The 27,974-nt window shown below is 36.3% G+C and overlaps 3 protein-coding genes across 5 annotated transcripts in view; 1 reads left to right on the forward strand and 2 right to left on the reverse strand.

The window, feature by feature from the left end:
- The window catches only part of LOC138708344 (ankyrin-3-like), a 35,230-nt gene extending 25,925 nt beyond the window's left edge, over window positions 1-9,305 (reverse strand). The window contains exons 1-3 of one of the 2 annotated variants that reach the window (XM_069838620.1): window positions 9,212-9,305; window positions 8,760-8,830; window positions 8,454-8,557 (exon numbers count right to left, since the gene is read on the reverse strand). In XM_069838620.1, coding sequence (XP_069694721.1) covers window positions 8,454-8,532 — 79 coding nt within the window. In that variant the 5' untranslated portion in view covers window positions 8,533-8,557; window positions 8,760-8,830; window positions 9,212-9,305. Of the gene's footprint in view, window positions 1-8,453; window positions 8,558-8,759; window positions 8,997-9,211 lie in introns of those variants that run through there. The other variant, XM_069838619.1, reaches the window with a different exon arrangement.
- A 164-nt stretch (window positions 9,306-9,469) lies between these two features.
- On the forward strand, window positions 9,470-27,734 carry LOC138708370 (RNA-binding protein NOB1). The gene is made up of 7 exons (XM_069838621.1): window positions 9,470-9,716; window positions 11,033-11,165; window positions 15,901-16,109; window positions 17,988-18,347; window positions 23,036-23,272; window positions 23,932-24,067; window positions 27,531-27,734. Exons 1-7 carry the CDS (start codon window positions 9,651-9,653, stop codon window positions 27,656-27,658), a joined length of 1,269 nt encoding a protein of 422 aa, XP_069694722.1. The 5' UTR covers window positions 9,470-9,650; the 3' UTR covers window positions 27,659-27,734.
- Window positions 27,723-27,974, reverse strand: part of LOC138708386 (ribonuclease P protein subunit p40-like) — a 48,255-nt gene continuing 48,003 nt past the window's right edge. For both annotated transcript variants that reach the window (XM_069838623.1, XM_069838622.1), the window contains one exon: window positions 27,723-27,947. In XM_069838623.1, the coding sequence (XP_069694724.1) occupies window positions 27,737-27,947 (211 nt within the window). In that variant the 3' untranslated portion in view covers window positions 27,723-27,736. The remainder of the gene's footprint in view (window positions 27,948-27,974) is intronic.

Here is a 27,974-nt window from a genome sequence, read left to right on the forward strand (position 1 = left end):
GTGATCACTTTCATTGTGATATTGAAACTAACAAACTTTCACTGAGCAAAAGAGAACAGTTAATTGAACTCTCCAATGAGATTAGACTTAAAATGAAATTACAAGTGGAAGGTATGGTTCACTTCTGGATCACATCACAAGTGAAAAGAGAATACAGTGAACTGTACAATGGTGCTTTAGAGATTATAATTCAGTTTGCTTCTATGTATCTGTGTGAGAAAGGGTTTTCATCACTAACTCTAATAAAAAAAAGTAGGCTACCGAAATCGACTCTATGTATGTGACGATCTCCGATTTAGGCTTACCAGCATACATCCAAATATATAAAAACTGTGCAAGAATCAGCAGGCTCATCCATCTCATGAGTAAAAGGTAAAAGGTAAAGGTATCCCCGTAACATGCACTTGGGGGGCATGGAGGTAGAGCCGCATGCTTTCCATGACCTCGGCACTAGAATGAGGTGGTGTGAGTACCAACATTTATTTATTTCTTTTTAGTTAAAAAGTTAAAGATTTTCCAAACTCTAATAAGCATATTGATATTAAAATATAGGTATGGTACTACAAAAATGATAAATAAGAAACAATTAGCATTCATACAGTCCTCTCCGTAGATTAAAAACTAAAAAAAGTTTCATATCCATGGTTCAAGAATTAAAACAGAAAATCAATATCCCGAATATAAAAGAAAAACTTACAAATTAAATCAAACCCTTTAATTCTATTAAATATAGAGTATAATCTAAATTTAACAGAAGAAATACTGAAATCAGAAGTAAACACTGAAATAATGAAACAATTGTCTTTAGAGACAATTAATATTAGGTACCCTCCACAAAACTGGCTTCATTTATATACCGATGGATCCTTGATCTCCAGGGAACAAGGTGCAAGTGCAGGTGTTACGTGCTGTCTCTTCTCACTTTATAGATCTCCTGGATATAGAACAACAAGTTTTGATGGAGAAATCACTGCAATAAGTGAAAGTCTCAGAAATCTTCTCTGCCACATCAATAAATTTAAAAATGCAGTTATATTGTCAGACTCCAAAGCAGTTATTCTATCAATAGTCTCTAGACACATACCTTCATCTCAAATAGCAAAAATAAATAAAATGTTCTCTCAACTAATAACACTCAATAAAAGAATTGTGTTCCAATGGATATCATCCCATTGTGGAATCCTGGGAAACGAGAATGCGGATGCTTTAGCAAAGAAGGGCAGCACTGCTACTTACAGACCTGTTACTAAATCTACATATTACTCTGTGAAAAGATTTATTAAATCTACATACTTAGACTTCAACAAACAAAATTTGATAACACAATCTCAAGGGAAAAAATGGAACTCTCTGCATCAAAATCCACAGTTAATTCCCGATTTACCACGAAAATCGTCTGTAGCTGCATTTAGATTGGCAACAGGCCATGATTGTTTGGCCAAACACCTGCATAGCATTGGAATATATCAGTCCCCTAACTGCCCATTGTGCAACAAATCAAGAAATGGATTCAGAACATCTCAAAATCTGTGCTTCAGTGGCTAACCATGACAATATCTTTGAAAAATATCGGAGTGCAAGAGGTCAAATGACTTTATTGTCAAATGTCTGGCATTAGAAAACAACAAACAACAACAAAAATGATAAATTTGCTTTTGAAGGGAACGAGAGTAAGGTGGTCCGCGGAACTGTTCTGACTTAAAAAAGTGGTCCCCACTTCAAAAAAGTTTGAGAAACTCTGGTCTACACCAACCACATACAGCCTTATCATATCATTCAGCAGCTCTCTACATCAAGCAATCAGTACAGAATGATTTCCAGAATAAACTAGAAATCCGAACACAAGAAAGACACTAACAAACATAGCCCACACCACATCAGATCCACCCAGAAAAGAGGCTCTTGCTTACATTTCCTTGAATACAAAGACACTAACAAACATAGCCCACATCACATCAGATCCACCCAGGAAAGAGGCTCTTGCTTACATTTCCTTGAATACAAAGACACTAACAAACATAGCCCACACCACATCAGATCCACCCAGGAAAGAGGCTCTTGCTTACATTTGCTTGAATACAAAGACACTAACAAACATAGCCCACACCACATCAGATCCACCCAGAAAAGAGGCTCTTGCTTACATTTCCTTGAATACAAAGACACTAACAAACATAGCCCACACCACATCAGATCCACCCAGGAAAGAGGCTCTTGCTTACATTTCCTTGAATACAAAGACACTAACAAACATAGCCCACACCACATCAGATCCACCCAGAAAAGAGGCTCTTGCTTACATTTCCTTGAATACAAAGACACTAACAAACATAGCCCACACCACATCAGATCCACCCAGGAAAGAGGCTCTTGCTTACATTTGCTTGAATACAAAGACACTAACAAACATAACCCACACCACATCAGATCCACCCAGGAAAGAGGCTCTTGCTTACATTTCCTTGAATACAAAGATACTAACAAACATAACCCATACCACATCAGATCCACCCAGAAAAGAGGCTCTTGCTTACATTCGCTTGAATACAGGGCGTGACACGTGGGCAATGACACTGTATAACATATTTTGCTATACTATACATTTAGGGGGAAAGGAACTGGTTACCCTACCCCATTATCTCCTGGCCTAGTTGCCTCATGAGTGATGCCTTATCGGTGTTACTTACGAGGTTCAAACCTATCTTTGGACAGCTGACTAAACAACAACTATATATTTAAGTGAATATGTTAGGGAAGAATCCACTAACGATTATGGAAAACAAGGGAATTTTACTTGAAGCAAGTAATAAGATAGATTTGGAAGTAAATCCTGAAAAAGCAAAGTTGTTGTTGTTTTCTAATGCCAGGCGTTTGACCTCTTGCACTCCAATATTTTTCAAAGATATTATCATGACCAGCCAATGAAGCACAGATTTTGAGGTGTTCCGAATCCATTTCTTGGTTTGAGTTGCACAATGGGCAGTTAGGGGACTGATATATTCCAATTCTAATGCTTACTGTGCACCAGAGAAGAGGACATGGAGATGGAGCACCTGGCTAATTGTGAAACTCTTAGAACATTTGTGGACCTTCCATCAAAATATTGGGGAGCAAGAAGGATGATGACTTCATTGTTAAATCCAGAGCATTAGATACACACACACACACACATATTCCAATTCTATGCAGGTGTTTAGCCAAACAATCATGGCCTGTTGCCAATCTAAATGCAGCTACAGACGATTTTCGTAGTAAATCGGGAATTAACTGTGGATTTTGATGCAGAAAGTTCAATTTTTTCCCTTGGAATTGTGTTATCAAACTTTGTTTGTTGAAGTCTAAGTATGTAGATTTAATAAATCTCTTCACAGAGTAATACGTAGATTTAGTAACAGGTCTCAAGTAGCAGTGCTGCCCTTCTTTGCTAAAGCATCTGCATTCTCGTTTCCCAGGATTCCACAATGGGATGGTATCCATTGGAATACAATTCCTTTATTGAGTGATATTAATTGAGAGAGCATTTTAGTTATTTCTGCTGTTTGAGATGAAGGTGTGTGTTTAGAGACAATTGATAGAATAGCTGCTTTGGAGTCTGACAATATAACTGCATTCCTAAATTTATTGATGTGGCATAGAAGATTCCTGAGACATTCACTTATTGCAATGATTTCACCATCAAAACTTGTTGTTCCATATCCAAGAGATCTATAAAGTGAGAATAGACAGCACGTAACACCTGCACCGGCACCTTGTTCTCTGGAGATCAAGGATCCGTCGGTGTATAAATGAAGCCAGTTTTGTGGAAGGTATCTAATATTAATTGTCTCTAAAGACAATTGTTTCAGTATTTCAGTGTTTACTTCTGATTTCAGTATTTCTTCTGTTAAATTTAAATTATATTCTATATTTAATAGAGTTAAAGGGTTTGATTTAATTTGTAAGTTTTCTTTTAAATTCGGGATATTGATTTTCTGTTTTAATTCTTGAACAATGGATATGAAACTTTTTTGAGTTTTCAATCTACAGAGAGGACTGTATGAATGCCAATTGTTTCCTGGTAATCTGATCGTGACCAGAACAGAGTACGAAAAGGAATTACAAAAATTGCAAATTTGTCCTTTGAAAAATTTAAATACCTTGGAGCAACAATAGCAAATATAAATGACATTCGAGAGGAAATTAAACACAGAATTAATATGGGAACTGCCTGCAGAAGTTGAAAAACAAAAACTATCAAAAGATCCCAAAAAAAATTAAAACTGAAGGAACTTCAAAAGAACTTCAAACTGCAATGCGAGACAAAGGAAGGACAAGAAAAAGGAAGCCAGGAAAAAAAATATTAACGAACTTAATGAAGGGGAAGTTAGAAGACCCAACAGTCTCTGGAAACACCCTTGAATTTTTGGCAGTCTTAGGAAAAAATCAGCAGTGGTGAAAAAAATTATGTGTGATAACTTCCCAGAAGCAACTAAGGCTGTGTTTCAAAGAAAAAAGAAAATACACAGATTATCTCAAAATGATATTCTTAAAGTGGCACATTTTTTTACCCGTAATGATATCAAATCAACTGCCAAGCACTGCGAGTAAGAGATACGAAGTTTGCAGAAGATTTTTCCATTGGGGAAACGAAAACTTGTTCAAAACAGACACATGGTGATGCCAGTGAAAGAAACTTTCACCGTGTTTCAAGAACAGAACCCACATGTTAAAATAAAATGATCAAAATTTTATGAGAAGTACTCCTTTCTTCTCAAATACCACATAGTGTTTGTATTTGTACGTACCATATAAACTTCAATTTAATCACTGAGTCTCTGCATAACAAACTGAAAACTGATTTTGCTGTAAGTGGCAGTGAATTATTGGCTAAGCTGTAATGCAATGAGCAATGTTTGACTGCTGTATGCAATAACTATAAAAACAATGAGTCTGCTCTTCCAGCTGATAACACAACTCTTGATGAGGTATTAATATGGAAGCAATGGAAAGATACAGAAGGCTGCCCTAAGCTTCTTGACAGTTGAGAATGCAGTGAATGAACTCCAGGCCCAGTTGTCTGTGTTTAAAATTCACTACTTCTTTAAGAAAGTCCAATGGATTAAGGTTAAATCCAGAGAAATCGCAAGCAATCGTAATGGGACATAATCGTCTACGAAGCACTCTTGATAGTAGTACTATACCACATTTAATATTGAATGGGATTATTGTTAAATACAGTGAAACAGTTAAAAATCTTGGCATTTTTATGGATAGCAATCTAAATTGGAACACTCAAGTAACACACATTTGCAAAAAAATATTTTCTCAACTTCACTCCTTATTCCATATGAAAGAATTTCTACCACTTAGTCTAAAAAAAATCTTATTCAGACGCTTGTAATGCCCCATTTTGATTATTGCGATTCCTTGCTAACTAATGTAAGTTCACTCTTAGCTGAGAGACTACAATGTGTTCATAATGTGTGCACACCATTCATCTGCAATACTCGTAAATTTGACCATATAACACCTTCCCTCCAGTTATTTTCATGGATGCGTCTGAAGGAACGAAGAACAATACATTCACTATCTCTTCTGTTTAGAATCATGCATACTTCTACTCCGAATTATCTGTTATCACGCTTTCAATTTCTTACAACTCTTCGGAACCGATATCAAGCACTTCTTTCTATCCCTCATCATAGAACGTCTTTATACTCATCTTCCTATACTGTAGAAATACCTTGCCTCTGGAATTCGTTACCTAATGACGTCAGGGACTGCCGGACTTTATCACAATTTAAAATTAAATTGGAAAATTTTGTCTTAGTTAATGTTTTTAGGTATTGCTAGAAGTATTGATTTGTGTTTTTTTTCTTTTTCTTTTTTAATCTAGATTAAAATTGCAAGTTTCTTGTTTATGTTAGTTAATTAGTTAGGATACAATTAATTATGCTACTTAATCACTCATTTAAAGTTTGTGTGATTGCAACCTGTGTATATTTTTGTGTGACTTTACTTTGTTTATAGTGTTTTTTCTCTCTCTCTCTCTCTTTATTTCTTGTGTAGCTTTTCTTTGTATATAGTGTATTTTTTTTCTCTGTTTATTTCTATTACTAGCCGTACCCGTGCGCTCCGCTGCACCCATTAGAAATAAATATAAAGTAATTACATAATTAAAATAGGACGTTTGATCCAGGGAACATTCGTGTTTGATAGAAGTATAAATAGTTTATTATGTTACTTAATTTAAATTGTATTAAAGAAACTAAAATGCGATCATTTTGATCCAGAGACCACTCATTTGGTCATAAAATTATTTTATGAAATACAGGAAACGAATGTACAGAATAGCCTATCAAGTTTTCTGTGCATAAGAAGCTATTTTAATCTTACCTGCCCTCGATTCACTCAGAAGTTACTGTAATAACATTATAGCATTATGTCCATCTAGAGAAACTACACTTTCCAATGGTGAATTAATAATTAATTATACAAATCGGTTAATTTAGCTTTCGATATTACTTCATACAAACACAGAAACATTCTCTGTAGGCTATGTTTCATAGCTTTCGATTGTTGTTGTCAAAGGCCCCTTATAGACGAAGTCATTTGTTTTTTATTTCATTACACCGCCTTAGATGGCGTTGTTATTGTAATTTTGAAACTCATTTATCTCATTAAATATCGGTCCTATCAAAATTTTTCATAGAATAAAACTTATCGAAAATTATTTTTAAAGAAACTTTTGTTATGTAATATTTTTCATGAAAATTAATAATAAGGGAGATATTTCGATTTATTTAATTCAAGTCCCCTTATAACCCCCCTTTTAAATAAAATATTTTGAATGCCATATAGCCTAAATTCTAAGTTACAACAAACTTAATTTATATTCCAATTTTCATATAAATCGGTTCAGCCATTGTCGCGTGAAAAGGTAACAAACATACATACAGACAGACAGACAGACAGACATACATACAAACAAAAATTTCAAAAAAGCTATTTTCGGTTTCAGGGCGGTTAATTATATATGTTAGGACCAATTATTTTTGGAAAATCGAAAATTACCAGAAAAATTTCGGCTAAAGATTTATTATTAGTATAGATTGTATTTGTATTCCTGGTGTTGTGGAAGAGAAGGCCTGATGGCCTTAACTACACCAGAATAAATAAATAAATAATGCAAAGATTTTCAAGCTAGGAAGCAAAACATCGGAGCAAATCATTCTGTAATACAAGTAGATTGTGGTTGTTGTCCGTCAAGACAGGTCTGAACTTCACAAGTATTACCAACACGGCACCACTCATGAGGCAACTAAGCCAGGAGATAATGGGATAGGATGACCAGTTCCTTTCCCATTTCATTGCATACTTCGCCAACTAGCTACATATTACATTAATCAGACTTCAAAACATGTAAATTACGCGGCAAAATTCAGCACTATATTCCAGGATAACATCTGAGCCGCTCATGGGAGGCCTGATCAGATTAGCTTGTTCACCGGCTGTACCTGGTTAAAAGACAGCTACACTTGCTGCTTTGTGGTTGTCAGTGATTACATATCTCATGACAATTTTTGTTGTGTATTGGATTGCTTAAAAAAGGTATTAAATGAACTAAAGAAAGAATTCACTGCCCTGAAAATCATATCAGGTTTTCTGATGGCTGATACACTATTTCATACAGTAATATTACTTTTGGCTTTTAAGGAACCCGGAGGTTCATTGCCACCCTCACATAAGCCCACATAGCCCTCTGTAGCACAGTTGGTATAGTGCTGGCCTTCTATGCTCGAGGTTTCGGGTTCGATCCCGGCCGAGGTCGATGGCATTTAAGTGTGTTTAAATGCGACAGGCTCATGTCAGTAGATTTGCTGGCATGTAAAAGAATTCCTGCGGGACAAAAATTCCGGCATACCAGCGATGCTGATATAACCTCTGCAGTTGCGAGCGTCGTTAAATAAACCATTTTTTTTTCATAAGCCCACAGATTAATCCAGTCTCTACAATCATATCCCAACTCTCTCAAATCCATTTTAATATTATCCTCCCATCTACGTCTCGGCCTCCCCAAAGCTCTTTTTCCCTCTGTACAGAATTATGCACTTAATAATAATAACTTTAAATTTTGTGGCTAGTACTAATATTATAGCTAAACATGTCTTCCTTACATCAGGATTCATTATACTTGTGCATCTATACTTAACAAAAAGTGCATTAATACTGACAGTAAGTAATTGATTGTGTAGAGTCGCTAAAATATTGATGCGTGCTGTCAGTATTATTGAACCATTATTACTGCCAGTGTAAAGGCTCCATTAGAGAGCCACTTTAGTAAGTAATGTATTCCATGCTTCATATCACACAAACCAGCTGTTCATTTAACAGAACTGCGACGTTATCAGATGTAACCATCATGCTTAACAAGTCGACAAAGAATTACTAAATAAGTCATAGCAACAACTCACCTTGTGCTAAAAGACAATTTACACAGTTTGTATCTCCTCTTGTAACTGCAGCAAACAACTGTTCTTCTAGCGAATCCATAATAGAGGCTCAGTAGCTGTATCACCTGAAGTAAAAGATCGAAATGTAACTGCAATTAATGTCATACACGGCATATTTATTACTAAACAATAATTCCACAATATTCACACTTTTCTCCTTTAAATAGGGTAGGCCTATTAAGTCTAACCACAAAATAATTTCAATTTGAACTTCCCAATACCTACTTAAGTACATAAAAATCACAGTACCGTAATTCCGTGACTTACCGTAAATGGATATAAAACACTTTTCTTCTATTCCTGATTCACTTGGTTCTACAACATTGTGAACTACATCTCTGTGAGAATCAAAACTGACATTAATTTAACAAGAATGTAGAAATTCACTAAATTCTCCTGCCGTAAATCGATACTGTTAAGGTCAACACTTTTCGTTTATGGCTCTTTGACCATTGCCAACTGTTGTGTGAAGAAACAGACAATTCAACACAGATTTTATTTCAGGTAACATGCCTTGATTATGCGTTTTAAAGAAAGAAAAATGGTAATATTGGTGCATGCTAGAAGATTGTATTATTTTATAAATACAAATTTTTCTTAATTGTTTAGCGACTTTCCTATAAAATAAAATGAAGGTATTGCTGTGAAATGTATGAGTATCAAGCATTCACAAGAAGTGGTAAAATGGTACAGAAATAGTTATATACATAGCTACAAACCAATTCTCAAAATTTATAAATACGATTCACACATTTATAAAATGAGTCATTTGGGATTATCCATTTTAAACCGCACTGTGTACAATTATTTAAGGGTTTGCAATGCTGACAGCCCTAAACAAATGCAGACGAAATTCACAGATCAGGGCTGGCAGAGCTGGGGCTGGCCAACGAGTAGCTCAAAGACGTTTGAGTGGCACTCTTCTTCGTTGGGGATGGCAGTGAAGGAAGTGAATTTTGAATCAGAAAGGGACATTTTATTAACTAAGGAGGGAAATTCGAATTATTGTGTTTGGCAATTATGCATATTGCCAGATGTTGCATATCTCTGTTATTTGTCAATGTGGTGCATGTTGCACGTTGTCTCGTGCTCTGATTTGTTATTTTTGGGGATCGGGGTGTTGAAGGTTGTGAAGTTTTGTGGACAATAGCGTTTAAAATGGATCCGAAAGTGGAAACTTTGGTGGTAGATACAACCGCATTTATAAAGAACACTGCTCTGCAGGTAACTATTACACATATTAAATATGATAATTGAGCATAGGAGATAACTACCTTTTAAAACATAATGTCGTTTAGTACTTGTCTTTGTGTATTTCTTTGCCTTTAATAAATGTGTTAATGTAATAATAATTATTATAGTAAAATAAGAATTGAAATGTGTTGTGACAAAAGTATTGAAAATTGGTTTATAGCACCACATTGGCAATATTCGTTCAGTGGCTGGTGGATACTCTATATTGATCACACATTTAATATATCACTTGACGAACTAAATGTTGTTACTATAAATCCAAGGTATTTTTATCAAGTTCCTATAGTGACTTGGATATAAGTAATAGGGTATTTGTTAATTACATGTATGTTAAACAACACCATGTCACAAAGACACTGCACTATGTGATGCAACACTTGAACATCAAAACTATGGTACCGATCAACGTCATCATCCAAACAACTATAAGGCTCAAAAGGCCTGTTACGGTCTCAGTGAGTCAATGACGGTTATATATATATATTTTTTTTTTGGACGGCCCGAAGATCTCTTCCCTGGGGATGGTATTGAATCATGGCTTTTGAAAGTCTTTTACTGTGAGACTTGAAAGCGATATAAAATGGACGCTTAATGGGTTGCTAACCCAGAAGGATTTAATTGGTGGGATTTCCATCTATGTATTTAAAACAGGGCGTACCTCAAGAATGTGAGCATGGCATTAAAATAGGAGAGGTTATAGGTCTTCGCAATCACTACCCCTTATATCTCTTATATATATATATTATGCGTTAGTCGGGGTTTGGGGACGACAGCGTACAATGTTGCATTCTGAATTAGATTGAGATAGACTATGTACATAAACACAATAAGCCATAGACTGTGGTGCAAGCCTTCGGGTCCATTCTCCGTATAAAAAAAAAAAAAGTCTGCCAAATCGCTTCATAGCTGAGTGGTAAGACGAATGACTATAAAGCAAAAGGTTATTGGATCACATTCTGGCAGCTGAACATAAGGTAATTTAAAATGAAATTCCTGTTAAAATTAAATGTAAGATTAAAACGTTAGTAAGGAGTAATACAACCAAGATAAATAACAGATAAAAGAATAAGAAGGAGGAAAAGAGATAGGGAGAAAGGAGAGAAAGAGAAGGCAGAAATGAGAATGTGATAAAATATGAATACAGTAATAAAAAATTATAATTTTGTTATGTCCCGTAAGACAGTTGAGTTAGTGAAAAAAACGACATATAAAAATGTACACAATTACCGTTATGAAGAAGACGGCCTTCAACCACGAATTTTACAGAATTATGTTTATCCTTCTAGGAACTGGGTGGTCAAATTGTGACTGTAAAAGAAGTGGTGGATGAGATTACCAGTAAGCGTCAAATAAGGCGGTTGGTTGTACTACCCTATGATCTGCAAATAAAAGATGTGTTTATGGAAAACATATTACATGGTGAGTATTTAGGCACACATTGTAGTGAAAACCAGGAATAGTAAAACGTTTACAGAACATTGGGAACATCCAATACTGTATGAGGGTCAATCCAAATGGACTGGTCCAGTAGTGTTAGTTTGACACATTTTTAAAAATGTGTATATTTCTTTAATAGTGATGACTCTTATCTGAAAGATAGTTACAGAAATTAATGTTAGTTTATTTTTATCTACCTTCATTCATTTTTATATGGCATTCCGGTAATTTGCTAGAAGACGGGCAAAATCCAACATGGCTGAAGAAAACTACCAAAAACGTTCTGCCAACTATGAAGTCCAAAATGTCACCAAACATCGCAAAATCAAAGATGAAAAATTAAATATATATTCATATTTTTATAGAAGAACAAGCCCTCCAAAAAAATGAAAATATATTTAATTTTTCGCCTTTGATTTTTTTGGCGTTTCGTGGCTTTCGAACTTCATAGTTGGTAGTAATTTTCTGGCAGTTTTCGTCCGCACTTTACCACCAAAAATCACTAAAACACAAAACAAAACATAATAATTTGTCACCTTATCAAATAAAATTCAATTCTCATTGACGTCTTCATCGACAACCACTTCACTTCCAGTATAAATGGCACAGGCTTTAAGGCAGTCTAAACTTAAATCATGCAGGCAACAAAGAACTAAACCAACACTTTGTCGTACAGTCAACTGTGCATAAATAAACCACGTCTTTACACTAAATGAAATTCTCTTCGAACACTTATTACACCTTAATATGTACAGAAAATTCAGTAAATAATTCCTTTAAACCACAGAAAAACAGTTTTCTCAACATTCAACACAATCCTTATTCACCAGTGAAAGAAGTAAACCAAAATAGACACAAAATGTAATAAATTTCAGAACACGGATTCTTCCTTTCCCTCTTACTTCAAAATTCCAACCTTGTGCACACAAAATAAATTATTGGCACTGAAAAGTGCCTTTTCGTAAGCATGATGATGCGCATTCAACAAATGCAGACAAATCTATAATGTAACACCACTCACGTCAAACAACCAAGAACAACAGGACAACGTCATTATCCATTCAAAATTAACGAAAATTCTAGAATAAATGACAACTATAACCAATCAAATCGAAAGAAAATCACAAAAATCATAAAATGACAAACTTTCAATAGCTTTAGCCATCAGACACAACATAACACCACTCACGTCAAACAACCAAGAACAACTGATAACGTCATTATCCATTCAAAATTAACGAAAATTCTAGAACAAATGACAACTATAACCAATCAAATTAAAAGAAAATCACGGCGACACCTAGAATAAAAACCTAGAACTAATATGTAAAAGTCACTAAAAGATCACTAACATTTAACTCTGAAATAAAAAAGTTGGTAATACTTACTATATTCAACCAAGTGCCCGTCTTCTATCAAATTACCGGCATTCCACATTTTTGGATTTTGTGGCAATTGCGGTAAATGCTATAGCTCAACTCAGGAAAATGATAGAAAGCTGGAGAAAACACTGTTATTTTCAGCACATTTTAAGCTACATTTTATGTCCTGTACCTTTTTACCCAATCTCTCTTTGTAATAATTAAAAGTTAACGCCAAGTTTGATTTCCATATTTTAAAAAAATTACAGTTTACAATTTTTTTTTTTGCAGTGGGAAGGAATGAAATGCCATGACTGTCATTCTGTTAGAAGACAGCTATACACTCAAGTCTTCAGCAAAAAATATTTGAGTTTTCTGACTTGTCCCCTTTTTTAGATCGAGCAGTTTAAAAAATTTCAAATTTTTTATGTGAAGAGTAGTCTATGAGAAGTACTTGTAAAAAAGAGTTGGCATTTGATATTCCTTAGGGAACAAAGTTACAACAGAGGGGAATTATTGAAAAAAAAAAATAGGTTTAAACTGAATGGTGCACGAAAAAGTAGCCCTCCTCTTGTTTGAATGAATGTGATATTCGGCAGTTGTAAATGCCATTATCGTATCATATTGAGTAAACTGCTTCGGCAATGGTCAGTTTTATGCAGTAATCGATAGCTGGCAGTCTTCAGTGCACAGTTTATTTAATTTAATTACATTACTGGAATCACACGTTTCTGTTCGCATTCTGCAGGATGACTTACTCGCTAGAAGAATGAGTACAAATTGTGGAAGCATATGTGAAAATGAGTTTGTTTAGGGAAACCCACAAAATTTTCAGGGACAAGTTTTCGGGTAGAAGCTAACCAGCAGAGAGCTAAGTATACAACCTTTGGTTAATTTTTTTTTGTATATTTTACGATGCTTTATCAACATCTAAAGCCCGGTTCAGACGGTGTGTGTTTCTGTGATGGATTCCAAGGTAGCTGCGCGGATGGGTAGCCTGCGTGATCACTCGCGGGAAGTAATGCTTTCTGGTGGCTCCTTGGATGGCTAGCTTGCTGGATTTCGAGGGTAGGTTCCTTGCTATTTTTCGTGATGGTTTGCAGGCTGGATCCAAAGATGATCATATAATATCACCACTGAAACCATGTCGCCATGTTCGTTGTTTTCCAACTAAACCTGTTTTTTTCCATATTCTTTAGTTTCTAAGAAACAAAAATTAAATATAGGTCTTTAGCTGTTTTGCACTTCTGGCTTAATTACTTTATTGCGACATTTACTACTGTTAATGTAGGACTTTAGTTGTTTTTCACTCACGGTTTAGTTTCTTTTTGACCATGAGTGTTGGCAACAGATGAAGCAGCAGATGATTTTCCAATTTGAACTGTGAAAAGAGCCAGCTCCATGTGAACAACTACCATCACCGTAGGCAACACGGGAGCCAGCAAGTGAGCACGCAGGGCAGCCATCAGCTCAGCCACCTTGGAATGCATCACAGAAACATGCACTGTCTGAACCAGGCTTAAGATTATTTAGCGTCTGGATGTGATGAAGGTGATAATGCCGGTGAAATGAGTCCAGGGTCCAGCACCGAAAGTTACCCAGCATTTGCTCGTATTGGGTTGAGGGAAAACCCCGGAAAAAACCCCAACCAGGTAACTTGCCCCGACCGGGAATCGAACCCAGGCCACCTGGTTTCGCAGCCAGATGCGCTGACTGTTACTCCACAGGTGTGGACCCTTTGGTTAATAAGTAGCAGGCTATGAAATCTGTGCATAATACCAAAAAACAAAGAGCCTCTTCAGTTCGCGTGCTAAAAGTTATTGACGACATTTGCTCACTTCGTGACTGATGAGGCATGTTCCATCTCTCCAGCCACGTAAATTCACAGAAAACGCGGTATTGGGCAGCTGAGTACCCTCACATTGTGTGTCAACAGCCAATACATGACTAAAAAATAGGTATATTTGATCTTTACTGACCCGGGCTACTTTTTCATGTGTCACTCTATACTGTAGTAATACTTATACGCTATGATTAAATATTTTTAAATTGAATTAAATTGTGTTTTATTTAACGACGCTTGCAACTGCTGAGGTTATATCAGCATCGTTGGTGTGCCGGAATTTTGTCCTGCAGGAGTTTTTTTTATGTCACTAAATCTACTGACATGAGCCTGTCATATATAGGCCTATAAGCACACTTATAGTATATGCCATCGACCTGAGCTGGAATCAAACCCGCAATTTCGGCCACAGGTGGCCAGCACTCCACAAACTGCGCCATCCAGGTCGACACGATTAAATATTGCCATGGAATTATTAAAATTTTTCTCCGAAACACTAATTTCGAATAAATTCGTCCTAAAATAAAAAAAAAATTCGCGAATTTAAACTTAACATTTTTTGATCTGGAAGGGCTTGAAACAAAATGTTTACCTTTATCGGTTGGAAAACTGTATTTCGTGAATCCGTGGTTTGCTAAAACTAGGTATATCTTGTTATAATGTAAAATACGGAATGATTTACATAACGTAAAAATACATCTGTCCGATTCCACAGTCTTTCTCGGCATCATAACTTAAATACTCGGTCACAATATGATAACACGCTAGAAATACCACTGCACACATCATCTCTTTACTCTTCATCTTTCACTGTTGCTACTTCTCGTCACTGGAATTCTCTGCCGCCTGAAGTCAAGGGCTGCCGAACTTTAATTTCCTTTAAATGTAAATTAGAAAAATATCTTATGATGAGTTGCCAGACCTAACGCGTTGCAAATATTTAATGGAATGTGTTCCACTGTATTTATTTATTTGTTTGTTTCTTATTTTTACTATCTAAATCGTGTTTATTTATCACTTAACGCCAATATGTATCCCACTGTGTTGTTTTTTTATTATTCATCTATTTTTTTTTTGTGTACATTTTATTCAATTGTCGGTTTCTGGTTTAATTATGTAAATCCTACTTAATTGTAATCTAATACTAATATGTATACTAATGTGTTTATTTTTATTTTTACTGTGTACATTTTTTTATTGAATTATCGGCTTCTGTTTTTATGTGATTCGTATTTGGTTCTAACAACATTAATATGTATTCCACTATGTTTATTTTTATTTTATGAGGTAAATTTTATGTAACTACCTCTTTTGATCTCATTATGTACCTAAATTGTATCAGTAGCCTATGTAATTACTTAATTCCGATCCAGTTTTATGTTCAACTGTGTAAGCAAGTTTTAATCCTGGTTGAGTGTAAGAGAAGGCCTTACAGCCTTAACTCTGCCAGGTTAAATAAAGCAATTATTATTATTATTATTATTATTATTATTATTATTATTATTTTAAACAGTTACAGAATTCTCCAAGAAAACTGGTGATTACCCAAGCCTGTCAGCAACTGACATCCGTGTCATGGCTCTTACTTACCAGCTTGAGAAGGAGAAGGTGGGCACAAGCCACTTGAACAAGGAGCCGCAGATGAATCGCGTGGTGACATTCACACATTACATATCTGATGATTCCAAAGCTACGGCAGGGTTTTATTTTCCAGAAAAGAAGGTAAACATATTTCCTATTATATGAGTTTTTAGACTTTTACAGTGACTGTGTTCAGAATTAGGCTTTTGGATATTCCACTGTGTTTTGGAACTTGACATTTCCGTGTCGGTACTACATGCAGGTGTCATCACCAGGGCAGATATGCGAGACCAGATGGGTCATCTACTCTTTTAGCCTCGTTATGCCAAGCTAATCTGCAGGGCCGAATGCTAGTGACAAAAGTTAGGCTTGCTCTTTTATTCATAGGGGAAGATGGGAGGATATAATAATTCATAATTAATAAAAATAATCAGACCCACATAGCCTAAATAATTTATTTTATAATTATGAAATCATTATGAGTCATGGATCATATTCGCTTATCAGATGTAGAAGGTCGATATAATATAACAAACATGGCCAACAAAAAACAGTTTATTTAGTTTCTTTTCGACCCTGCCAACCAATGCATATTGCTGTGTTGAGATGCACTGAACAAGCGCACATATTCTCTATAATTCTATAATATATGTCTTCTCTTGAATAGTTCTTCGGGAAAATGCATTTAATAATAAGGTTTCAATAACACACAATTCCGAACTCATTGCAATACTTCAAATTAATGTTTAAGAATTAATAATACCTGCAGCAGCTACCACATGCATTCCGCTCATACAATTACATTGCACTCGCAAATCACAGCACATTCCCGCTGTGTAACGTTAAATAGTTGTTGGTGTAGCTCTCGGAGAAGAGCTTCAAACAACACATAGTGCACCTAGGACGGAATAAGGAGGAAGGCACTTGCACGCGCATCATATTCTCGCTATTTCCACGTCTTTCCTGTAGCTCCGAGAAACGAGCAAGCGTTGCGATACTTGCGGTGTGCAACCTGTAAATGGTATTACGCCTATACAGTATTCCAAAAATCAAAACAAATTTTAATGTACGTAATCCCATTTTGAGAAATACACATTCTACGAAAATATTGGGCTTGCGCAGCAAGCATGGAATGCCCTGAGAAATCGCCCCTGCTAATCCGGATGATTGAGCAACAGTTTTAATTGGTCGTTGCTGCTGCTGCTGCTTTTAAGGAACCCGGAGGTTCATTGCTGCCCTCACATAAGCCTGCCATCGGTCCCTATCCTGAGCAAGATTAATCCAGTCTCTATCATCATATCCCACTTCCCTCAAATCCATTTTAATATTATCCTCCCATCTATGTCTCGGCCTCCCCAAATGTCTTTTTCCCTCCGGCCTCCCAACTAACACTCTATAAGCATTTCTGAATTCGCCCATACATGCTACATGCCCTGCCTATCTCAAATGTCTGGCTTTAATATTCCTAATTTTGTCAGGCGAAGAATACAATGCGTGCAGTTCTGTGTTGTGTAACTTTCTCCATTCTCCTGTAACTTCATCCCTCTTAGTCCCAAATATTTTCCTAAGCACCGTATTCTCAAACACCCTTAACCTCTGTTCCTCTCTCATAGTGAGCGTCCAAGTTTCACAACCATACAGAACAACAATGTTGCTCTACATAAAATAAGTTTTTCGCTGCAAGTAAAGGATCACAATCTCGTCCCTTTAGTGGTAATCATTTTCAGAATTGAAAATATAAGATGCACAAACCGTACACTTATCACACATGAACTTGATTCTGACACATATACTGCTAATCCAAACGCCATTTAACATTGTTAACAATTGAAATACCTGTGCGGAAAGATGGCATGCGCTACCACCTTAGGAGTTGGGCGGGAGGAAAATCGGGCAATGTTGCCAACTAAGCCATGCACTTGTATTTTTATTTGTATATTTCAGAAAAAATTGCGCAGGGTATTCGAGAAGATACACTATTTATGCCATCCACTTATGATTTGTTTTTGTTTTGCATAGGATACAGATGATGGTAATGACGATGATTATGCATGTGATGACAAAATAAATGACACGTCGGAAAAGATCAATACTTTAGACATCAGCAAAGCCGAAGATGTCATCAATGTCAGTGATGTGGATGATATTCTTGTTCCCATCACAAATGATGAAACTGGGAAAATTTGTGAAGACAATTCAGACTGCAAAGACGAAAGCTCTGATGATTCAGACAACGATAATGCTTCATGTTCTTCATACGAAGATGATTCAGGCTGGATCACACCTCAGAATATTGCACACAAGAAGCAAGAAATCAATTGTGACGTGAGTGATAAGCATATGAAGGTTGCTTGCATTACATCTGACTTTGCTATGCAGGTAAGATCGCTTGCTCACTTTTACGCTACTTTTTTTTTTTTTTTCAACTGCTTTAGTTATCTAGCATCTGAATGAGAAGAAGGTGATAATGCCAGCGAAATGAGTCCAGAGTCGAACACAAAATATTAAAGATTTATTAATTTGTCCTACAGAATAATATCACTGAGCTACGCCGAATTCAATCCACAGCACTGGATCGAACTCTCCTCCTTCAATTTTTTCCAAGCTAAGCATATATGTTGACATTTTATGTCCAAGTCAGCTGCCATTATACAAGGGGCGCATATTCCGTACAGATTACTGTGCACTTAACTGCGGAATCCTGGCCAGATAAGTCACTCAGTTGAGTGCGCCCCTTGTATAATGACAGTTGACTTGGACATAAAACGTCAACATATAGGCCTATGCCTAACTTGGAGACAGGCCAAAAAAAAGGGAAAAATTGAAGGAGGAGAGAGAGTTCGATCCGGTGCTGGGGATTGAATTCGGCATAGCTCAGTGGTCAGAGCACTTGGTACGTAGAACCAAGGACCAGGGTTCGATCCCCGGTGCCGGAGCGAATTTTTCTCCTCAAATATTAATTGTCCAACACAAAAGTTACCCTATATTTACTCTTATTGGGTTGAGTGAAAACCTCGGAAAAACATTGGGTTGAGGGAAATCCCCAGAAAAAACCTCAACTAGGTAACTTGTCCTAACCAGGATTTGAGCTCGGACCCAGTCTTTCACGATCAGGCATCCTAACCATTACTGCATAGCAGTAGACCCCTTTCTTCTTAGGGAGAAACTCCTATTAGGCCTAGTGACCATTTGTGTTTCACAATGTGAGTTTTTGTGGTCCATTGCCAAGTAATGAATATCATTATTATTATTATTATTATTATTATTATTATTATTATTATTATTATTATTATTCTGAGCAAATGCTGGGTAACTTTCGGTGCTGGATTCCAGACTCATTTCACCGGCATTATCACTTTCATCTCATTCAGACGCTAAATAACCTAAGCTGTTGGTAAAGCGTCGTAAAACAACCCACTAAAAATTATTATTATTATTATTATTATTATTATTATTATTATTATTATTATTATTATTATATAATGCCCAAATACTTGGATATATTCCATTTGCTTTCTTGCTTCCCAATCAAGTCCAGTCAACATTCTTGTAGGTGACGTCTTGAGAGCTAAACAACTCGAAAGGTGATCCTCATTCATTGTATCATTGTCTTCACGACACAGGATACAATTTGGAGAGTTGAAGATTCCAATTTTATAAAGGTGTGCAGCCAAATAGTCGTGATCTGTTAACAATCTAAATATTGCTACAGTATCAAGTCTTGGGTGTTCGGGATTAAGTATTTATTTTGCAATATAGCTGCCCATGATTTGTCATTACTTTGACTTTTGAAGTGCTCCAACAGTTCTTTCTGGAAGTTTCTTTTAATTATAATTTTTGCAGAATGATAGAGTAAAGTTTGATTTGGTTTCTGTAAAATTTTGGTGCCCTTCTTTGCCAAAAAATCAGCAATATCATTACTGTGGATCCCGCAATGAGAGGGTATCCATTGAAGATGGATAATTTTATTTTGTTTAAACAATAATCTGATAATCTTTTTATTTCCAACTATTATTATTATTATTATTATTATTATTATTATTATTATTATTAGGCTATTATTTTATCATCCAAAATTGTTGTTGGTCCAGTGCCTAGACACTTGACAATGAAGCCATTTGCCATCTTGCGCTCCATTATTTTTGTATGATGTCATCTTGTAGCAATGCTGCGAATCTTTGATGAGTTCCATGGTCTTCTCTTCATTTGCATCACACAATATACAGTCAGATGTATGGGAAATTCCTGTCCTGTGCAGGTGGCTTGCCAAACAATCATGACCTGTTATTATGTCAATCAAACTATCTTGAACATTGTCGACCTCTTTTCAAACAATCACAGATATTAACTGTCATAAATTTATATATACACGACCTAGTCCTTTACACTCGACAAAATATAGACAGTTACTCAATAGTCAATATACATGATCATGAAATTAGAAATAGTGAACAAATTAATATTCCATACTGTAGATTACATAAAACTAGTACAAATTTTTCTGTCATGGGGATGAAATTATATAATAAGCTTCCCAGTCAATATTATAAGTTACCAACCAATAGTTTCAAAGCTAGATTTTATAAGTTTCTTAACATAAATTCATATGAAATTGTTTTTTAATAAATAAAGTTATTTAGATTAGTTATAATTATTACATAAGAGTGAAGTGTTTTCATTAATTTTAGAGTTACAAAATGTTTTGTGTTTTCATTCTAATTACTGTTTTCAATTATATGTGTATTTTCAAATGTATGTTTTTTTTTTTTTTTTTTTGTGACGAAGCCTATCACTCTATGTTTCCTGGCTTAATAAATTGAATTGAATTGAATATGAACTTGAACATTGTAACTGCAGATTGGGTGATTATCTCACTGTTAGTCAAAATTTCCCAGGTTTCATCTTTTGCTCCATTCGAATTTTGTTGTTTGTGGGCACATCTCAATTTAATTTTTATTAGTTGTTGTACAGAATAAAATGGAAGTCCATTATTACATGGTTATAAAATTTCAGTGCCCTTTTTAGCCAGAAAGTCTGCAGTTTCATTTTCCTTTATATCACTGTGGGAACTGTTGTGAAATTACAGTTTATATGACTGTCCTTGAATCTGAATAATATGACAACATTTTGGAATTGATTTAATCTATATAAGAGGTTTTGCAAAGATGTGTAACTTCTCCTTTAGAATTTGTTGTATATTCTTCTACAGAATGGTAAAATGAAAAGAGAGGACATGTTCCACCAGGTCCTGCTCCCCTTGAATGATAAAGGATTTATCTGTATAAACTTGTAACCACTCCTTAAGTGGGTATCTTGTCTCAATTCTTTCTATAGGGGCTATTCCATATGAAATCGATCAGTAAAAAACCTCGCATTTTTTATACTCTAATTTTTCTCTATTTATAAAGGTGCTGAGGAGAGTGCATTTTCAAAAATATACTATCAAAAGTCAAACAGTTTTCGTACTACTGAGCGACAAATTTAGCGTATTTTATAAAAACAAGCCTCTTTCAGCGCTCAGAACTCTGGAACCATTTACTGCAGAACATTGAACGGGAGCTCATTTTGAAGCTGACACTTGGTAGGTTATGATAAGAAGTAATCCTTATTTTTATTGTATACAGAGAGAGAGATATAATCTGATTTTACTTACTTTTAGGCTTTTTGCCAATTTGTAAAAATGTAAAAAATATTGCATAGGTTAAGGGTGTTTGAGAATAAGGTGCTTAGGAAAATATTTGGGGCTAAGTGGGATGAAGTTACAGGAGAGTGGAGAAAGTTACACAACGCAGAACTGCATGCATTGTATTCTTCACCTGACATAATTAGGAACATTAAATCCAGACGTTTGAGATGGGCAGGGCATGTAGCACGTATGGGCGAATCCAGAAATGCATATAGAGTGTTAGTTGGGAGGCCAGAGGGAAAAAGACCTTTAGGGAGACCGAGACGTAGATGGGAGGATAATATTAAAATGGATTTGAGGGAGGTGGGATATGATGATAGAGACTGGATTAATCTTGCACAGGATAGGGACCGCTGGCGGGCTTATGTGAGGGCGGCAATGAACCTTCGGTTTCCTTAAAAGCCATTTGTAAGTAAGTAAGTGAAAAATATTGAGAAAAAAACCTTGCATTATTAAGAGGGATTCGGCATTGTTTGCTTAGTGGCTCGGCAGTAAGTTTTGAGGGTAATAAATAAATTATTTTCACACGCCTGGACTTGAACGGCGCAGTACCCACACACTGGCCGAGAGCTGAAGATAAGCGAGCGTTGGGCGTCCTTTTACTTCTGTGATTATGAAAACCTGTGATAAAGCTAGCCCAGCTATGCGCTACTAGACGAAACATTACGTGTTTGTCTCCTGGCCTTGCTTGTCTCGGCTAGCTCCCGCCTCACAGTCAGCTGGTTAGTTCACGCGCGTACTATTTATTTTCTTTATTTGATATTTTCAATACTTTCTTATCAATGTTGCACCAGTAAAAAATACGTGTTTATTTGTACTTTCAATGCGGAATCTAACCATATATTTTAAAAATATTTTTTCGTGGGCAAAGGCGTCTTAATGAAGAAAAATCTAAATTTCTCCATTTCCATAAAAAGTAAGAAAATCTGTTTACATGTCAATATAAACTTTAACTTCTCAGCATCAAAATAAACCATGATTTTGATCACTGGGTGAAAGGGTTTCGGAGCCACAACAGTTTAAAGTTGCTAATTTTATGAAAATACGATAAATTTAAATATTTTTAATTTAAACACTATGAAGTTCTGATGCCTCAAACTTTGCACAAAGCATTGTATCACAGTTTTCAACGGACAGAAAAAGTTTCATTGTATTTAAAAATTGCAAGGTCAATTTTCTCTATATTTCAGTCGATTTGAGATGGAATAGCCCATAGCTAGAGTCTTCAAACCTAGTTTATCTATTTCAGATATTTAACATTGTCCATGAGGGTCAAACTGTGTTCTATATGAACGTTTTTAAATGGGTTTACAGTGTTTTCTAATTCCTGATTTTATTTCGTACATATTATCGTTTAATTAATTTTGCTTCAAATTGGTAGAATGTACTGAAGCAGATGGGACTCAACGTACTGTCAGTTGATGGACGTCAGATCCATCAGCTGCGAAGTTTCATCTTGCGATGCTATGCTTGCTTCAAGACTACAAGCGTCATGACGAAGGTGTTCTGTCCTAACTGCGGTAACAAAACCTTGAAGAAAGTGGCAGTGTCAGTGAACGATGGCATCCAAGTGATACATATATCAGCAAGGAAAAGGCTTTCGGCACGAGGAAAGAAGGTGAGGAAATGCCATTTCCTTTACCTCTTATTTCATGAAATAAAATAATTTCTCATGGATGCAGAAATTGGTGGAACTATTTTAACATATATGTATCAAATATGAATGAGGTCTCGCCCACCTCATTATATTTTGCTCGACTAGTATGACTAGTCAGTTTTTTTTATACCATTAAGTACGAGAAAAATTCGTACCGGCACCGGGAATCGAACCCAGGACCTCTCAGCTGTGCGCGCTGAGTGCTCTCTAACCAACTGAGCTATGCCGGGACCCGATTCACGACGCCGGCCGAACTCCTCTCGTAGTATCGTGTTACGGCCTTACTGCCTGCACTTGAGACAATACACGTCATAAATGTACAGGAGCGCATATTACATGACTTTATGGCCATATTCAACAACAGTTTCTTTAAACTGTTAACACGATACTACGAGAGGAGTTCGGCCAGCGTCGTGAATCGGGTCCCGGCATAGCTCAGTTGGTTAGAGAGCACTCAGCGCGCACAGCTGAGAGGTCCTGGGTTCAATTCCCGGTGCCGGTACGAATTTTTCTCGTACTTAATGGTATTTTAACATAGCTTTTGTTGTTCCATTTAAGCAAAAATTGTTCATTAATTAATTTGTAAATGAGCCTTATGGGAAGTAAAATTTTTATTTCAGTTTTCGCTTCCAACACCTAAGGGTGGTAAACATGCCAACAATCCAATTCTGTGTGAAGATCAGCGCATTCCTGATCAACGACCCTCGAGGCTGGCTCGCACTAAGAACAACCCCCTGGACGCAGACTACATAGCAGGTTTGTGTTGTATACATTTCATACTGTTCGCGAATGACTGCATGACTGTTACAGTAAGAACCAGCTATCTGTGTATACTAGTGTTTATAGCTCGCGCAAGAAACGATTACTGAAAACCAGTGGTGGCGTTGCTGTCTATTTTGACGTGTGTATGTGGGCACGGCAAGGGGGGAGAGATATGTGCCGATGTAAGTACTGTCTCTTGAATAAATATGAACAAATGAGGGCATCCTTGTGGAAATAACGTAGCAAGAGAAAAATTCGAAGCTAATTAAATGCGCAACATATGTTTACGAATGAAATAATAATATTGTGAATTTTATTAGTTACAACAATGTAATTTATTCGTCACAACAATAATTCCTTTCTACAATTCACCTTAAACGCTCTCGTCAACAATTGGATCTTCACTCAACACAGTATTCGTTATAGCACTCCACCGACGACAATGACAATTTACTTGGACTATTACGCACAACAATGAACTGTTAATCTTAACTAATATTTACAAAGCACTATTTACAAATCAGAACTATCAGTTCTCAGTTCACAGTTCTTCTATCTCAGTCACTCGAGTTCACAGTATCTCGAACCAGAGACCTTCAGAGACAGTTCACTGTACTCGAACTCGGGTCCTTCCAACTGCGGTCCACTGCACTCGAACTCAGGTCCCTCCAACTGCGGTCCACTGCACTCGAACTCAGGCCTTCGGATGCTGACGCAGATGCGGACGCACACTCGAGTCGAACTCCGGCACACAAGTCTGGCTTGCTTGCTCTGGCTTACTCACTGACTGAAAACTGAAAACTCTGCTCTAGTTCGCTGGCGCTTCTTCTTTTATAGCAAAATCATAGTTGCGAGAAATTTCTACAGGTGTGTAGAGAATTATCTCGATATCTCCACTTCGACGGACTTCTGGAATAGTCGAGAAGGTCGTTCCACATTCACTGCGTTAAGTAGCAGCTGCGCGCGCAGCCTTCCCTCGCGTGTAGGCTCCTTTCCCCTTTCCCCGTGAAGCCCGCGCGATATGCTCTCTCGCGGGACGCTGGTCGTGAGTTGGAATCTCACGTCGCTGTCACAATATCGTGCGATACAAGACACGTATTCACATGCAGTGGAACAAACTAAAGTCGTAATGTAACTATCACAACGCAAGACTGATTCTATTGATGTTGTTTCTCTTCCGACTGTATTCTCGAATATCACTGAAGTTATCTCGTGACCTTTCCTCTCGCCCACTCTTCCTTATCGCAGTGTTTGATTCACATTCCTTCCGTCAGTAATCCGTGGTTGCGAGACCTTTACCATTAGAGCAGGGCCCTTCCCCTTCGCAAATATTTTAATGAATGTTGAAATTCTGTAATTTAAATACCGTATTTATGCGATTATAATAAACATTTTTCATTCATTGTGTTCTGCCCAATAGTAGGTCTGTTGATGCAAACCCAGCATTCTTCAATCTTTCCTATTTTCTGCCCTTTCCCATAGTCTCCAGATACAATATATATAAATTTAAATTAATGCCCTATTTATGCTACAAGATATAGTGAGGAACTGCTGATGGAAACAGCCATTACAAGTTTGTTTTTTCTTCTCTTTTTTTTGCGCACTTTTCATTCATAAGTTCTGATCCATTTTTTGACAACAATCACTATTAATACGAATATTATTTTTAACTATGATAATGACTTAATGACACTTTCTTTTATTCTGAGACTTTATGAATACAACTTCTAACAGTCGCTCATCTTTAAATAAACGAATATAATTTACCAATAATTACTGAGGCATGATGCTAGTCATTGTCAGTCATCTGTTGTTTGGACGTTCCATTTCTGATACTGCAAGTGAGGATGAATGTGATGTATAGGTGGAGGTAACAGTGCCTTCATAACCTGTCTAGATAATATAAATTTAATCCTGATTGCTTTTTAGCACAAGTACGTATTATATTGCTGCAGAGGTTCATTGCTGCCCTCACATAAGCCTGCCATCGGTCCCTATCCTCAGCAAGATTAATTCAGTCCCTACCATCATATCCCACCTCCCTCAAATCCATTTTAATAGTATTCTCCCATCTACGTCTCGGCCTCCCCAAATGTCTTTTTCCCCTCCAGTTTCCCAACTAACACTCTATATGCATTTCTGGATTCACCCATATGTGATATGCCCTGCCCATATCTAATATTTGGATTTAATGTTCCTAATTATGTCAGGTGAAGAATACAATGCGTGCAGTTCTGCGTTGTGTAGCTTTCTCCATTCTCCTGTAACTTTATCCCTTTTAGCCCCAAATATTTTCCTAAGCACCTTATTCTCAAACATCCTCTCTCAAAGTGAGAGTCCAAGTTTCACAACCATACAGAACCGGTAATATAAATTTATAAATTTTAAGTTTCAGCTTTTTTTCACAGCAGACTAGATAACAAAAGCTTCTCAACTGAATAATAACAGGCATTTCGTATATTTATTCTGCTTTTAACTTCCTCCCTAATGTCATTTATATTTGTTACTGTTGCTCCAAGATATTTGAATTTTTCCACCTCTTCAAAGGATAAATTTCCAAGTTTTATATATCCATTTCATACAGTGTTCTGGTCACGAGACATAATCATATATATTGTCTTTTCGGGATTTACTTCCAAACATATCTCTTCACTTGTTCTTGCTTCAAGTAAAATTCCCGTGTTTTTCCTAATAGTTTGTGGATTTTCTCTTAACATATTTACTTCATCCACATGGACAAGCAGCTGATGTAACCCATTCAATTCCAAACCCTCTCTGTTATCCTGGACTTTCCTAATGGCATACTCTAGAGCAAAGTTAAAAAGTAAAGGTGGTAGTGCATCTCCTTGCTTTAGCTCACAGTGAATTAGAAAAGCATCCTACAAAAACTAGTGTACATGGACTGACGGACTGTGCTGTACATTTTGCTGAGACACATTTTAATTAGTTTCTTGGGAATACCAAATTCAATAAGAATATCATATAAGTACTGTAACCTTGTACTCCCATTTTTTCTCCAGTACCTGTCGAATACAACAAAATCTGATCAATAGTGGATCTATTACGCCTAAAACCGCACTGATGATCCCCAATAATTTCACCTACATATTGAGTTAATCTTCTCAAAAGAATATTGGACAAAATTTTGTACGACCTGAACAAAAGTGATATTCCTCAAAAGTTGCTTCAGTTAGTTTTTTCCTCCTTAAAGATAGGACAATTATGGACTCCTTCCATTGTTCTGGTACAATTTCCGTTTCTCGAATAGCAAGTACAAACATTATAATTATGTATTATCAGTAAAACCTCATTTTCCTTAAACTATTCACTATTTCTACTTGACTCTGTATGTCACAGGAATTGTTGGAAATTTAAGTACATATGTTTGATGCTTACAGAATGTCATGTTGCTGTTTGCTTCATAGTGTTGGATGAACTGTTGCGTCTTTCTTTTCAGGTTTTTCACCCTTTGTGATGCGGGACGTCAACTCCAGATCTGCAATGCTTGGGATTCGTGGCACAGATCTCAAAACGCTGATTGGAAGGAATCCAAATATGAGGAAAAAGAACAAAAAAAGGAAATGAACGGAAGATGGAAGGAAGTGATTGTTAAAATGTTATCATAGAATATTGAATAAATACCACACACTTACTGACATCATTTTATTTGTTTATTTTACTCTTCGGTCTTTTACTTGGACTTATGTAAGAGCAGGTCAGGTATCTGTTGTTTGGTTTTAAAAAAATGACGTAGCTGTTATCTCCGTTTGTATAGAACTGATGTTCCTTGAGACCCCAATTAATTGGACTGTCTGCAAAACCTTGGACGTACAGGCTGACCCAGGGAATACTTGATCTTTGAGATACATACCTCCTGAAAAATATGTAAATTAAAATATAT

This window comes from Periplaneta americana, chromosome 1 (genome assembly GCF_040183065.1).
Source record: "Periplaneta americana isolate PAMFEO1 chromosome 1, P.americana_PAMFEO1_priV1, whole genome shotgun sequence".
Classification (NCBI taxonomy): Eukaryota; Metazoa; Arthropoda; class Insecta; order Blattodea; family Blattidae; genus Periplaneta; species Periplaneta americana.